Here is a 12,633-nt window from a genome sequence, read left to right as displayed (position 1 = left end):
GATAACGATGTTTTGTTACCGATTCACAATGCACCAACTCCTGCTGATGTATTTGGCAGCTCTTCCAGATCTAGGATGTCTCCTACGAGATTTGGGACGTCATTACCACCTGTTCCTCCCAAACATTAGAAACTCTTTCGTATAATAATAGTAATAGTATTAATATTGGAAAAACACACCCAACTATACTTTTAATAGTGAATCAGAATGCAGCTTCATCGTTGTAGTCATCTTCATCTCCAAAATCTTCACCATCTTCAAAGTATTTCTCAGCGTTATAGTCATCATCATCATCTTCCTCGAACTCATCATCCAAGTGATCTTCGAATTCGTTATTATTACGTTCGTGTGCTTCATCCTTTTCGTCTTCCACGTCAGCCATCTCTTTCAGCTTATCCATTATGGTTTTACCAATCTCATCGTTGTTTAAGTTGTCCAACACTTGCTTTGAGCTCTTCAACTTGGAGAGCTGTAGCAGTTTTTTCTTCTTCTTGTCATCAACACCCATGACTCTGTATAGCTCTTGAGGGAAGAACTCTATACTATATGGATGCTCATCTATAGAGTGGCCGATCTTTCGCTTCTTCAAGTACTTATCAGAGTATCTCTTCAACCCATCGTTTATGCCGTCCTCGCTGATCTCTGACTTCGCATTCCCAGCCTCCACCTCTAACGAGTCACCTGTGTAGAATGCACCATCGCTCACCAATGCGGAAAAGTTTATGAAATGCGATGCCTTCACCTTCTCAACATCTGACATCGTACCGTTAACGGGTAGTATCACCTTTGGCTTCTCCGATTGAGCGATGTTTATAACGTCATGGTAATCCAGACCAAAGGGCAAGTTTCTTTGGAATCCTCCACTCGAAGAACCTCCTCTTCCACCACGGAAACTCATTTCTTTACGTTATATGTCTATTCATATAAAGTGGATCCATTCTGGTTATAGGAACAAAAAAAAATTTCCCTTAGGCTCTTCGGGGTTTTCACAGCATCTCGAGGGCGATATTGGAGTGAAAAATTCCACCATAAAGAAGATCACCACTAGTCATATCGTCTTAGGTCAGCCATTATATTTACGGTATCAGACACTACAATGGGATGGCGATAGTCACTACAGTGGATAAATGTAGATAGATGAGTTGGAAAGCAACGTAAAAATAGCGGGATCATTCTTGGAGTAACTCTTCAATCTCATCGTCATCAACGTCCCCAGCAGCTGCACTTTCCAATGCCTCTTGCAGCAATTTCTCTTGTCTTTTAACTCTCTTTCTAGTCTTCTTACCCCAGCCCCACGACTCTTCATGTTCAGGGTTCTCAACCAATCTCTCAATGTTGCTCTGTTGCTGTTCAGTTTGACTCTCCTCCAGTTGCCCTTGTAGTTGACGATTTGCGAGGAATTTGTTCAGCTGGGTTCGTAAGAACCAATAGCCTCCAATTATCACCACGAGCCTTATCGCATGTTTGAGATCGATGTTGACGATCTGTTCAATGAGGGATTGAATGGACATTTGCTTCGATTACAGGCCCTCAACGTTGAAGATAACGGGAATGAGAGAAATGGGCAAAACGGTTTTATGGAAGCGAAGTAACCGTTTGCCTTACTAAGCAGACTAATAATTATAATTATTATATTATTATAATTATTATTATATCTCAAGCACAGTACATTGCCCTGTTGGGCTTGAATGCCTGTGATTCCTCGGCAGTGTCTGTACGCTATAAGCGCAATTGAAGCTAATACACAGCACAGCTATATCTCGTCATCACTGCCGAATGGATCCAGCTCTGGAAAGTCGCCTTGCTCAATCTGTTGTGGTTTGAGGAAGCTCCCATAACCCGGGTTGCAATTGAAGTAGTAGACACCTTTGATGGAACCATCGTTCTTACCGAGTGGCTCGTCAAACTCCACGCCACACCACGTTTGTAGCCCTTGATCAATCTCTGGTACTTTCCCTATAAACCGTATGATTCCTCTCCTCTCGTCATGCGTATCATTCACAGTACGAAACCTCGAACCAACGGTCAAATTCTGTGCAATGGAGCTGTTCAACTGCACAGATTTGTTCAATTTGCCGGTATACGATGGATCGTACTTCCCCAGTTGGTTGACTCTCTTCCAGTGCCTTAGCGTATCCGTTCTCTTATCGTACTCCTCATCATCCATCACGTACTCTTCGTGCGGGCGGCCCTCGTCTTCCAACGCGCGCAGCTCAGAGTCAGGCCTTGTATCGTTAACCTGGATACGTGCGCCCTCTGGAAGCTCGTACCCACTAAGCAACGAATCATCCTTGTCGATGGATACACTCTCAGACGAGGTGGGCAAGGGGTATAGCAACAGCTCCTGTGACTGTGGTGGTATCCCGGTGATTTGTTCCAACCTTTGCTTCAGATGCGCCACTGTCCAATTCGTGGAGATTCTTCTCTGCGAATTGGTCAGCGATGAAGTGACATTAACGGTGATATCCATGGCTCGTTCCTCTGTTTACTGCTCGTTCTGTTTGTTGAGGCTCTGTTCTAATATTTGCTCTCTCTGTTTTAGCTGAAATGGTTGCAAGGCGTGAGAAAACAAACCTCGGAAAAACGCCCGTCAAAACGAAAAAAGCCTTCAACATCAACATCAACAATACATCAACAAAGCGGTAAATAGGCAGACATGTCGGGGAAAACAGTGAGTATCCCGCTCAAGTTCGATGAGGCGTTGAGCCAGAAACCACTAGCAGAAATGAATGGCCACTAACACCAGTTACAAACAGGATGAAGGCAGAAAGAGGGAAAGAGAAGCTCCAAAGAAGTATGTGAATGAGTGGCTCGCCAACCACCAAGACCAACGAGTGCGTGTGAAGTTTACACAAGGAAGACAAGGTGAGTGACATATAGTGCCTGTTCATATTTCGTGCCCGTGGCCGCAGTGCGGCGTACTAATACATCGTTGTCGTATAGTTGTTGGTGTCCTCAAGGGATATGACCAGTTGATGAACCTGGTACTCGATGATGTCGAAGAGACACTAAGAGGTGAGTCAATACCGTGTTTTCAGGATGCAAATCTCCACATGCAAACTAACTTCTAACACTTTTGCTACAGACCACGACGATTTGGACGTTCTAACGAAAGAAACCAGACATTTGGGCCTGGTTGTTGTTAGAGGCCCTCTGCTGTTAACCATCTCACCGGTGGATGGCATGGAAGAGATCGAAAACCCATTTAACGTACAAGAGTAATGGCATGATATTCTACTTACACATCCGTACTCACTAGAATAACCCGGGTGCCACCAACTCGTAGTTAACCACCCACGTCTCCACCATTAAAGCACCACCAGCTGAAGCCCAATGTTGAGAATCTCCCCCATGCTGCGCTCTGCCTAACCTGGTGAGGGCCTCCCGCTAAACGTCATCGGCAGGTGTCTGCCTACGGGCAGACCGTGGGGCCCTAAACGAAAATCCGGCGATGGGCCTGGAATCGCCGTTGGAGATAAAAATTTTCCCACCGAGCAAGCACTTTCAGATCATCGCTGATAACAAAGGGGACTAATATAAAAAGGTAGTTGGGGTTAAGAGGAACAAGCCCAGGTTGATTGAGCCAAGTCAGCACATACTACAAGCCATATTTAAGAAAGAAACCATGTCCGAATATCCAAACGTACTTCTGCTTCCACAAACCAACCAGCTGCGTGGACTGTACTCCATCATCAGATCAAAGGAGACGCATCGTTCAGATTTCGTGTTCTATTCGGATAGAATCATCCGTCTGTTGGTTGAGAAGGGCCTGGACCAGTTGCCGGTGGAGGAGAAGAAGATTGTGACACCGTTGGGTGTCGAGCACGACGGTGTCGAGTTCTTGGGAAAGATCTGTGGTGTCTCCATCGTCAGAGCTGGCGAAAGCATGGAACAGGGTCTAAGGGATTGCTGCAGATCAGTGAGAATCGGTAAGATTCTGATCCAGAGAGATGAAGAAACAGCTTTGCCAAAGCTGTTCTATGAGAAGTTACCTGATGATATCGCTGACCGTTATGTGTTTCTGTTGGACCCAATGCTGGCAACTGGAGGCTCTGCAATGCTAGCGACGGAGGTGCTTATCAAGCGTGGTGTCAAGCCTGAGAGAATCTTCTTCTTGAACTTGTTGGCTGCTCCAGAAGGTATCGAGGCCTACCACGCCAAGTTCCCACAGATTAAGATCATCACAGGTGGAATTGATCCAAAGCTGGATGACAAGAAGAGAATCTACCCTGGTTTGGGTGATTTCGGTGATAGATACTACTGTATTTAATCTGTTTTCTGAATTTTGAACAGCCTTTTCATCTCAATTAACTTATAGACATTTGGTATGTACAATGTCAGGATTCTCCTCCCATTCTTGTTTAGAAACCCACATCTTTTTAAAGGTACTTAGCCCTGAAAGAATAGATCCACCAATCCATGTGCTGAACTTCCTCTCACTAGGAGCCAGGATCTTTATCTTTGTTCCCTTTGTAGTTAGCAACTTCATCTCATTTATCAGACGATCACCAAATCCTCGAGTCATTGTGGTGCCCCCACTCAACACGACGCTCTGGTACAACACGTTTCGAAGATCAATGTCAACTTTTTGAATAGATTCAAACAACAACTCATGAATGCCCGGACACTCAGATCCAACAATGTCAGGCCGGAATAAGATCTCTGGTGATCTAAACCTCTCTGCGCCAAGAGTGATAACCTGTCCATCTGGTAATTTATACATAGTGGTAGACTCCTCTTCATCTCCTGTTTGCACTGGCTTCGAAAGCGCCCTCATAAGCCAGTCATTTTCATCAGCTTTAGGGTCCTTTGACACGTAACAGAACTTCTCCTTTATTTCTCTGACGATTTCCCTTTCAGCACTTGTCTGTAACCATACTCCATTCTTCTGCATCAAGAGTTGTAATTGGTCAGTGATATCTCTCCCGGCAATATCCATTCGCTTTATAGAACCTGGAAGACTGAAGCCATCGTACACAGGGACAACATGGGTGACTCCATCACCACTATCCAAGACAACCCCAGTGGTTCGTCCAGATGCATAAAGCGCTAGTATTGCCTGTATTGAGAGGTACAGCGCCGGTGTGTTAAACGTTTCAAAGAAGATCTCACAACAACGATCTCGATTGCTCTTGGGGTTCAAGGGAGCCTCAGTTAATAACACAGGATGGTCACTTGTCACTATCTTCAGCTCCTGGGTCAACACACTATGCCAGATCTTCTCCATATCGTCCCAATGTGTTACAACACCGTGTCTCATGGGGTATTGCAGCCTCAGCAGCCCTCTGTGTGCCTCTGCAGAGTTCCCAATGAACGTGTCACCTTCTAGAGCACCAGCCATAACTTTCGAGTACTTTGGCCACCCAATGCTTCAGCCATCTGTTAGTAAAATGCTCGATAATACGCGTACAGTACTAGACTTACACCGATTGAGCTGTATGCTTTGGCTGTTCTTCACCGGCAAAACCAGCTTTTATAGACCCAGAACCCTTTGGAAAAGCAGACTGTTAGTAACCAATTGGAGATGAGAGCACATGGGAGAGCACTTACATTGTCAATGACAACAGGTTGGTTAAGCAAGGAGTCCATCAGTTGCGTGAGCAGTTGGAGATCATCGTGTTTGTTTACGTATTTGGTGAACTATGCCAATGAAGTTTCGCTCTGTGTTTCGCGTGAAATTATATAATATAATATAATATAATATAATATAATTTTAATTGTCAATATATACATTCAATGACATACACATACGTATACTATTAGAGCAAATCAGTCGACACTAACCGGCTTGATAGTGTCACGAACACATGCAAAATCAGTTGTCTTCAAAGGTCTCACTCTAACCTCGTCGTCGCTTAATCTGATACCGTCTTTGAAGTTTGATCTAATGTACTCCCTCATCGCATTCATAGCAGCTTCACGACATGCCTCTTTCAGATCTGATCCACTGAACCCACGCGTACAGCTGACAACTTCGCCTAGATCGAAGTCACGCGAGAGCTTGGTATCGTTCAGCAACAGTTTGAGAATGCGTTCTCTCTGTTCAGGTTTTGGTAATTCAACGGCAAATCTCTTTGGCATACGTCTCAGGAATGCAGAGTCGATATCGTTTGGTCTGTTAGTGGCACCTAGCACGAGGATTCTCCCCGACGAGGTGAGCCCATCCCAGAGAGTCATGAACTCTGCCTTGAGCATCGCGGTGACTTCGTGATCCATGGATTGACGTTCTCTCAGGAAAGAGTCAATCTCATCAATGAAGATGATACACGGTTGCAATTTCTGTGCGAGGGAGAAGATGGCATCAACCATCTTATTACTCTCACCGTACCATTTATCCATCACCTGGGACATTCTAATGGAGATGAAATTTGCCCCGGATTCCTTTGCAAGTGCTTTGGCTATCATGGTCTTACCACACCCTGGAGGCCCATAGAGCAATACACCCTTTGGCGCCTGTAATAACGACGACTGTGTGAACAGCTCTGGTAGAGTTAATGGATACAGCACGCTCTCTCTGAGCTCATCGATAATAGGCTCCAAACCACCGATATCTTTGTTCTCAGTTAGTAAGATTCAAACAGGCTTGCTCCCGCCAAAAGGAACAGGCACAGGTGGGAGGAAGAGGTATACTACTAACCTTCAAACTTCACGTCAATCTCGAAAGGTGTAACCACACTGGCCAGCACTGCGTTCTCATAGTCGTTCAGCTCCAGCTTCAAAGCAGGGTTCAGCATCTTCAACCGTTGCAGTGATTCATTGGCCTTCTTCTTTGTCTCGCTGGACTTTGCCGAAGGCCCATCTTGTGACAGAAGCACTGACATCATATAATAGGCAGAGATAGACGCTCCGATGAACAGAGCAACGTCTGTTATCACTTTTATATCAACCTTTGGCATTTTGAAGTCTCTGATTCTGGTTGATCTTCTGCTCAAAATGAGAAAAGAAGCTGGTGGTTTAGAAAAGGAAGTTAATCTTCCTGGTGGAGAGAGCTTTTCTGTCGCTGCCCAGCCCTTTCTCGCCTCTGGGGACTTTCCCCCGAGTAACAAAGTTTTAGCTGCCTTCTGGCGGTCTGTGGGCCCGAGAGACAGAGCGCTAGGCAGGGACAAAAAAAATTTAACAGGCGATGAGCATCTCCTGTTACACGGCGTGGATGGCCAGAGCATAGAAGAGGAATAATGGGGAAAAGATCAAGAGATGAAGCTGATGGCGAGAGACATGGGATCAGAATCCCAGGCAGTCTTTTGGATGAGCTGAAGGGTGCGAATGGCGGTGAAGAAGACGATGCAAGATTTCAATCAGGTATGGATGGTAAGAAGAGGAAGACCGTGTCTAGAAAGGAAAGACGTAAGATGGAGAGACAGTCGAAGAAAAAGAATAGAAATGACGTGAGAAATGGTGGAAGACGTCATGCTGAAGGTGGTGATCCGAACAGTGGTGGTAATGTTAGGGATAAGCCTAAGAGTGCTAAAGTGTCAAAGTTGGAGAAGAAAGAAGAAGAAGACCATGGTGACGGTGAGGAGCAGTTTAGTGATTTTGGTGGATTCCCAGATGAAAGTGGTGATGAGGATTTACAAAGTGGTGACTCTGATAATTACGGAGACTTTGACGAAGAGTTGGACTCTGACCTTGAAAGCTTTGAAGATGAGGATGAAGATGAGGATCAACCGCAAACCGTGGAGGACACTATGGCTGCGTTGATGGCGTTGAAAAATAAGAAGAAGATGAAGAAGGACGAAAGCCAACCTCAAACTGCGCAGGATACAATGAATGCACTGAAGCTCATGAAGGAAAAGAAACAAAAGGCCAAAGAATCAGAAAGTTCCAAAGAGCCTAAGAAAACGAAGTCAAAGAAGAGTGAGCATAAAAGAGTATTGACTCCAGAGGAGAGAAGACTTATGAAAAGAGATGAAGATGATATGAAGTACTATGCAAAGAAGTTAGGTCTGAAATCTACAAAGAGCAAAGATTTCAAGAATAAGCAAGATGAAGATGGGCTGGGTGACTTGTTAGATGGACTAGACTTCTTGGATGCTTATGGCGATGGTATCGAAGGTGAAGAAGACTATGAAGAAGACTATGAAGAAGATCTAGATGGTGACAAGGAATTTGACGAAGACGACAACGATGAAGAAGAAGATGGTGATGAGGAAGAAGCAGATGATGATGAAGAGGAAGAGGAGATCGTTGAAAATCCATTTTCATCCGATGATGAAATCAACTCTTCAGATTTTGATTCAGATATCGATCCTGAAGCTTCAGATGACGAAGAAGGTGGTGATGTGATCATGGCAAAGCCAAAGGAAAACCCCTATGCACCTGCTGTATCATCATCTACACAGACAAAGACTAAATATATCCCACCAGCACTGCGCGCTAAGATGAACACTTCTGACAATTCAGAACAAATGGTGAAGATTAAACGTTCTATAAAAGGTCCACTGAACAGACTGTCAGAGGCTAACGTCATGACAATTGTTAACGATATCCTTGCAGTTTATTTGGAAAATCCCAGACAACTGGTCACTGAATGCTTGACCACTGTTGTGCTGGAAAGTGTTGTCCAACAGACCGTGCTCTTGGACACCTTTGTCACATTGCATGCAGCGTTGATGAGCGCCATTTATAGATCTCAAGGTGTTGAAGCTGGTGCATACTTCATCCAAACTTTGGTTGAGAAATACGATGAATACTACAAAGCCAATGAAACAAAGAAAGCCAGCAATTTAGTCACTTTACTTACTGCATGCTACTCATTCCAAATTGTGAGTTGCAAGTTACTTTACAGTTTAATCTCAGAATTAATCCAAGAGGTAAGTGAGATCAACTCAGAACTTCTGTTGAGAATCATCCGTAACGCTGGTCAACAGATGCGTTCTGACGATCCAAATGCACTAAAGGAGATTATCGTACAGTTCCAAAAGAATATACAGGTAAAGGAGACCAACGCAAGAACAAAGTTCCTCATTGAAAGTATCACCAATCTGAAGAACAACAGATTGAAGACGGTCAATGAAAACACTGCCCAGCTAATCACGAGAATGCGTAAATTGCTAGCTAATGTGACGAAGAAACCCAATGAGCCTCTACAAGTGACGTTGGAAGACATTCATTCTGTCAATACAAAAGGTAAGTGGTGGCTTGTTGGTTCTGCATGGAAGGGTAATGATTTACAGCATCATCAAGAGGTTGAAGTTAACGAAGAAGAACTGAACAACGTGCTGGACAGTGCAGAACCAAACTGGGTGGAATTGGCCAAGGCGCAGCGTATGAACACTGATATAAGAAGGGCCATCTTCATTAGTATAATGTCATCTGAAGACTACATCGATGCCTTTACAAAATTGGACAAGTTGAGGCTGAAGAGATCACAGGAGCGTGAAATCCCAAAGATTTTGTTACACTGTGTTTCCATCGAGAAAGTGTACAATCCTTACTATGGGTTACTAGCCAACAAGCTATGCTCAAACCATGGAACCAGAAAGACCTTCCAGTTTGGCTTCTGGGATCTTTTGCATGAGTTGGAAGGAGAGGATGAGGATGATGCAGATGGAGATGTAGACTATTTCAAACGATTGAGTAAAGACATTGGTGCAGAGGATGATGACTTCACCATGCAAAGGCTAGTGAACCAGGGTAAATTCTATGGTGCATTAATGGCAGAGGGGACATTACCCCTACACTCTTTGAAGAATGTCAATTTCCTTGCTTTGAACCCCAATCTGAGTCTCTTTCTCGAAATACTGATGATCTCTTTCCTGGACAACGTGGGGAAGAAGAGCGAGGTGTCCACGTTTGGCAATGGAACCAAGAAGTCAAGAGCACAGGATCTACAGTTCAACGACACGCTGCTTGTTGAAAGACTAGGAAAATGCCAGAGTCAAACTGTTCTTCTGAGAGGCCTACAGTACTTTCTACAGGAAAAAGTGCGTGGTAGCGATATCATTAGCGGGCGGAAGCAAAAGAGACGCGTCGACTGGGGTGTCGATTGTATCTGTGATGTATGTGATGAGCTGTTGAAACAAGCTGATTGAGTTGAGGGTACTAAGAACAGAGAGGGTGTTTTAATTAGGATAAAGTATTGTATCTCTAGGCTGGTTTGTGTAGACTTTGGTGAATGTGCTTCCCGCCTAGTCCGCCTAGTCCGCCTAGTCCGCTGAGTCCGCCTAGCCCACGCAAAACCCCACGGAAGACTCACGAAGAGCACACGCATACAAGGGAACCTACTGAAAATTCGTGGGGTGGACAGGCACCCCCCCCCCTCTTCTAAAAAAACAGAGAAAACGGCTCCGCAGAAGAACACTACATGCCTATGAAACTAGGCCCAATTTTGCTCCAAGGGGGAACAAGAGGTTCTCAATTAACACATCCTGGTCCAACAAAATCACCCTAAACAACAATAACCATAGTCTACAGCGATTTTAAAGTACACGCCACCCTTTTCAGCACACCCTCATGGTCTCTTTCCCGACAATACTCGTAGCATTGAACCAAACAGCGCAGTCAAGATTCCATCGAATAGGAAGACAAAGGGCAAATCCGTTCAGGGATCCGGTTCTTCTCAGCCCGACACTGGGACGCTCCTCCCATGGGCGGCGGACGCGCGTGCGCGGCCCCCATTCATTTCCTCGTTCGCCCTGGAGGCTCGCAGCGCAACGTCAAGGCCAGCTGTTTACAGAGAGAGAAGTAGAACGAGAAAAGCAGGGAGGAAGGCATGTAAAAAAAGGGCCAAAAATTGAAAGCGCATAACATCATCCTTGATTTATAACCACTTTCTGTTCATCTTTTAGCGTTTTTGATTTTGAAACGAACAGGAGAAACACAGACGATGCTCTCATTCACCCGTCCAGCTGTTAGAGCCCGTGCTCAGCTCGCCCAGATCCGTACTTTGGCCGATGCCGCCACCAGTAAGTGAATTCTGTGTTTGTTTTGTTTATGCCGTAGCTGGCGGCAAAGCGATGCCATCAAGCTCGTATGGCTCCATATACCCTGAATGACGCTAACAGATGATATCCCCTAGAGAAGCACGATGTTGTTGTCATCGGTGGTGGTCCGGGTGGTTACGTTGCTGCCATCAAGGCGGCCCAGTTGGGGTTCGATACCGCCTGTATTGAGAAGAGAGGTAGACTCGGTGGTACTTGTTTGAACGTTGGTTGTATCCCATCCAAGGCGCTTTTGAACAACTCCCACTTGTACCACCAAATCCAGCACGACACCAAGAAGCGTGGTATTGACGTTTCAGGTGTCTCACTCAACGTTGAACAATTCCAAAAGGCCAAGGCCACTGTTGTCGACCAATTGACCGGCGGTATCGAGATGCTTTTCAAGAAGAACGGTGTCAAGTACTACAAGGGTAACGGTTCCTTTGTTGACGAGAAGACAGTCAAGGTTGATGCTATTGAGGGTGGCGAGAATGCGGTCTTGGAGGCTGAGAACATCATCATTGCCACCGGTTCCGAGGTTACTCCATTCCCAGGTATCACCATCGACGAGGAGCGTATCGTTTCCTCTACCGGTGCTTTGTCCCTTAAGGAGATTCCAAAGAAGCTCGCCATTATCGGTGGTGGTATCATCGGTTTGGAGATGGGTTCTGTGTACTCCCGTTTGGGTACCGAAGTCACCGTCATTGAGTTCCAAGATGCTATTGGTGCCTCAATGGATGGTGAAGTTGCAAAGACCACTCAAAAGTTCTTGCAAAAGCAAGGCATTAAGTTCAAATTGGGAACTAAAGTGTTGTCTGGAGAGCGCAAGGGAGACAACGTTCACATCGAGGTTGAGAACGTGAAGTCTGGTAAGAAGGAACAATTGGATGCCGATGTTCTTCTTGTTGCCATTGGTAGAAGACCTTACATTGAAGGTCTCAACGCTGAAGTCTTGGGATTGGAGGTTGACAAGCGTGGTCGCTTGGTCATTGACGATCAATTCAGATCAAAGCACGAACACATTAGAGTTATTGGTGATGTTACTTTCGGCCCAATGCTTGCCCACAAGGCCGAGGAGGAAGGTATCGCTGCTGTTGAGTATATCAAGTTTGGTCATGGTCACGTCAACTATGGTAATATCCCATCTGTCATGTACTCTCACCCAGAAGTTGCTTGGGTCGGTCAATCCGAAGAGCAATTGAAGGAGGCTGGTATCGCTTACAAGGTTGGTAAGTTCCCATTCATTGCCAACTCCAGAGCTAAGACAAACTTGGACACCGAAGGTTTCGTCAAGTTCTTGGCCGACGCTGAGACCCAGAGAGTCTTGGGTGTTCACATCGTTGGTCCAAACGCTGGTGAGATGATCGCCGAGGCCGGTTTGGCATTGGAGTACGGTGCCTCTACAGAGGACATTGCTAGAGTCTGCCATGCCCACCCAACTTTGTCAGAGGCCTTCAAGGAAGCTGCTCTTGCTACTTTCGACAAGCCAATCAACTTTTAAAGAGATGGAAAAACGTTCTATTTGATACAAATTACGAGAATACTACGATAATTTATTTGTAAATATCTATATCTGTTATATGTACGCACACCTTCTTGTCAGCGTCTTGGGAAAGCTGTCATTAAACACCCAAACACCAATCAAGACTTGCTCGGTGTGTCAACGTCGCAGTGCTTCCATGCGTCACTGCTTCAATGCCCGGATTCCGACCAT

General features: G+C 45.3%; 10 protein-coding genes across 10 annotated transcripts in view; 5 read left to right on the top strand and 5 right to left on the bottom strand.

The window, feature by feature from the left end:
- INN1 (Inn1p) overlaps window positions 1-129 on the top strand; it is a gene marked incomplete at both ends in the record, with an annotated part of 1,473 nt that extends 1,344 nt beyond the window's left edge. The window contains one exon of the mRNA XM_020213517.1: window positions 60-129. Coding sequence (XP_020073276.1) covers window positions 60-129 — 70 coding nt within the window. The remainder of the gene's footprint in view (window positions 1-59) is intronic.
- Window positions 130-487: 358 nt separating this feature from the next.
- Window positions 488-895, bottom strand: RPC31 (DNA-directed RNA polymerase III subunit C31; the record flags this gene model as incomplete). Its single annotated transcript, XM_020212046.1, has 1 exon — window positions 488-895. A coding segment is annotated over one exon (408 nt), but the record flags the coding sequence as incomplete, so codon positions are not given.
- Window positions 896-1,169: 274 nt separating this feature from the next.
- On the bottom strand, window positions 1,170-1,505 carry PGA2 (Pga2p; the record flags this gene model as incomplete). Its single annotated transcript, XM_020212177.2, has 1 exon — window positions 1,170-1,505. A coding segment is annotated over one exon (336 nt), but the record flags the coding sequence as incomplete, so codon positions are not given.
- A 142-nt stretch (window positions 1,506-1,647) lies between these two features.
- On the bottom strand, window positions 1,648-2,569 carry ALF1 (Alf1p). The gene has a single exon (XM_020214093.1). The coding sequence runs from the start codon at window positions 2,468-2,470 to the stop codon at window positions 1,754-1,756; it is 717 nt and encodes a 238-aa protein (XP_020073273.1). The 5' UTR covers window positions 2,471-2,569; the 3' UTR covers window positions 1,648-1,753.
- Window positions 2,570-2,651: 82 nt separating this feature from the next.
- Window positions 2,652-3,364, top strand: LSM7 (Sm-like protein LSM7). The gene is made up of 4 exons (XM_020214092.1): window positions 2,652-2,671; window positions 2,757-2,865; window positions 2,944-3,015; window positions 3,086-3,364. Exons 1-4 carry the CDS (start codon window positions 2,657-2,659, stop codon window positions 3,220-3,222), a joined length of 333 nt encoding a protein of 110 aa, XP_020073272.1. The 5' UTR covers window positions 2,652-2,656; the 3' UTR covers window positions 3,223-3,364.
- A 68-nt stretch (window positions 3,365-3,432) lies between these two features.
- On the top strand, window positions 3,433-4,270 carry FUR1 (uracil phosphoribosyltransferase; the record flags this gene model as incomplete). Its single annotated transcript, XM_020217280.1, has 1 exon — window positions 3,433-4,270. The coding sequence occupies exon 1, from the start codon at window positions 3,626-3,628 to the stop codon at window positions 4,268-4,270; it is 645 nt and encodes a 214-aa protein (XP_020073271.1). The 5' UTR covers window positions 3,433-3,625.
- A 17-nt stretch (window positions 4,271-4,287) lies between these two features.
- CYBJADRAFT_146091 (alpha-centractin) lies at window positions 4,288-5,589 on the bottom strand (the record flags this gene model as incomplete). Its single annotated transcript, XM_020213253.1, has 3 exons — window positions 4,288-5,369; window positions 5,425-5,489; window positions 5,551-5,589. The coding sequence occupies 3 exons, from the start codon at window positions 5,587-5,589 to the stop codon at window positions 4,313-4,315; spliced, it is 1,161 nt and encodes a 386-aa protein (XP_020073270.1). The 3' UTR covers window positions 4,288-4,312.
- Window positions 5,590-5,719: 130 nt separating this feature from the next.
- Window positions 5,720-6,945, bottom strand: MSP1 (protein-degrading AAA family ATPase MSP1). Its single transcript, XM_020213252.1, has 2 exons — window positions 6,638-6,945; window positions 5,720-6,551 (listed from the first exon to the last, which is right to left on the bottom strand). The coding sequence occupies exons 1-2, from the start codon at window positions 6,894-6,896 to the stop codon at window positions 5,770-5,772; spliced, it is 1,041 nt and encodes a 346-aa protein (XP_020073269.1). The 5' UTR covers window positions 6,897-6,945; the 3' UTR covers window positions 5,720-5,769.
- A 230-nt stretch (window positions 6,946-7,175) lies between these two features.
- Window positions 7,176-10,282, top strand: SGD1 (Sgd1p; the record flags this gene model as incomplete). Its single annotated transcript, XM_020217279.1, has 1 exon — window positions 7,176-10,282. The coding sequence occupies one exon, from the start codon at window positions 7,176-7,178 to the stop codon at window positions 10,029-10,031; it is 2,856 nt and encodes a 951-aa protein (XP_020073268.1). The 3' UTR covers window positions 10,032-10,282.
- A 527-nt stretch (window positions 10,283-10,809) lies between these two features.
- Window positions 10,810-12,469, top strand: LPD1 (dihydrolipoyl dehydrogenase). The gene is made up of 2 exons (XM_020213119.1): window positions 10,810-10,904; window positions 11,018-12,469. The coding sequence occupies exons 1-2, from the start codon at window positions 10,826-10,828 to the stop codon at window positions 12,418-12,420; spliced, it is 1,482 nt and encodes a 493-aa protein (XP_020073267.1). The 5' UTR covers window positions 10,810-10,825; the 3' UTR covers window positions 12,421-12,469.
- Window positions 12,470-12,633: the final 164 nt, after the last annotated feature.

Source organism: Cyberlindnera jadinii (assembly GCF_001661405.1).
Source record: "Cyberlindnera jadinii NRRL Y-1542 unplaced genomic scaffold CYBJAscaffold_1, whole genome shotgun sequence".
Taxonomy (NCBI): Eukaryota; Fungi; Ascomycota; class Saccharomycetes; order Phaffomycetales; family Wickerhamomycetaceae; genus Williopsis; species Williopsis jadinii.
The sequence above is the reverse complement of the archived record's forward strand: the minus strand, read 5'-3'. Positions and strand labels throughout refer to the sequence as shown.

Bases quoted from the DNA above. Each gene is read 5' to 3' on its own strand.
- ALF1 (XM_020214093.1), bottom strand. From the start codon at position 2,470: ATGGATATCACCGTTAATGTCACTTCATCGCTGACCAATTCGCAGAGA.
- LSM7 (XM_020214092.1), top strand. The intron at 2,866-2,943 runs GTGAGTGACATA...GTTGTCGTATAG, and splicing joins GTTTACACAAGGAAGACAAG to TTGTTGGTGTCCTCAAGGGA. The intron at 3,016-3,085 runs GTGAGTCAATAC...CTTTTGCTACAG, and splicing joins TGTCGAAGAGACACTAAGAG to ACCACGACGATTTGGACGTT.
- MSP1 (XM_020213252.1), bottom strand. From the start codon at position 6,896: ATGCCAAAGGTTGATATAAAAGTGATAACAGACGTTGCTCTGTTCATC. The intron at 6,552-6,637 runs GTTAGTAGTATA...CTGAGAACAAAG, and splicing joins GATTGACGTGAAGTTTGAAG to ATATCGGTGGTTTGGAGCCT.
- LPD1 (XM_020213119.1), top strand. From the start codon at position 10,826: ATGCTCTCATTCACCCGTCCAGCTGTTAGAGCCCGTGCTCAGCTCGCC. The intron at 10,905-11,017 runs GTAAGTGAATTC...GATATCCCCTAG, and splicing joins TTTGGCCGATGCCGCCACCA to AGAAGCACGATGTTGTTGTC.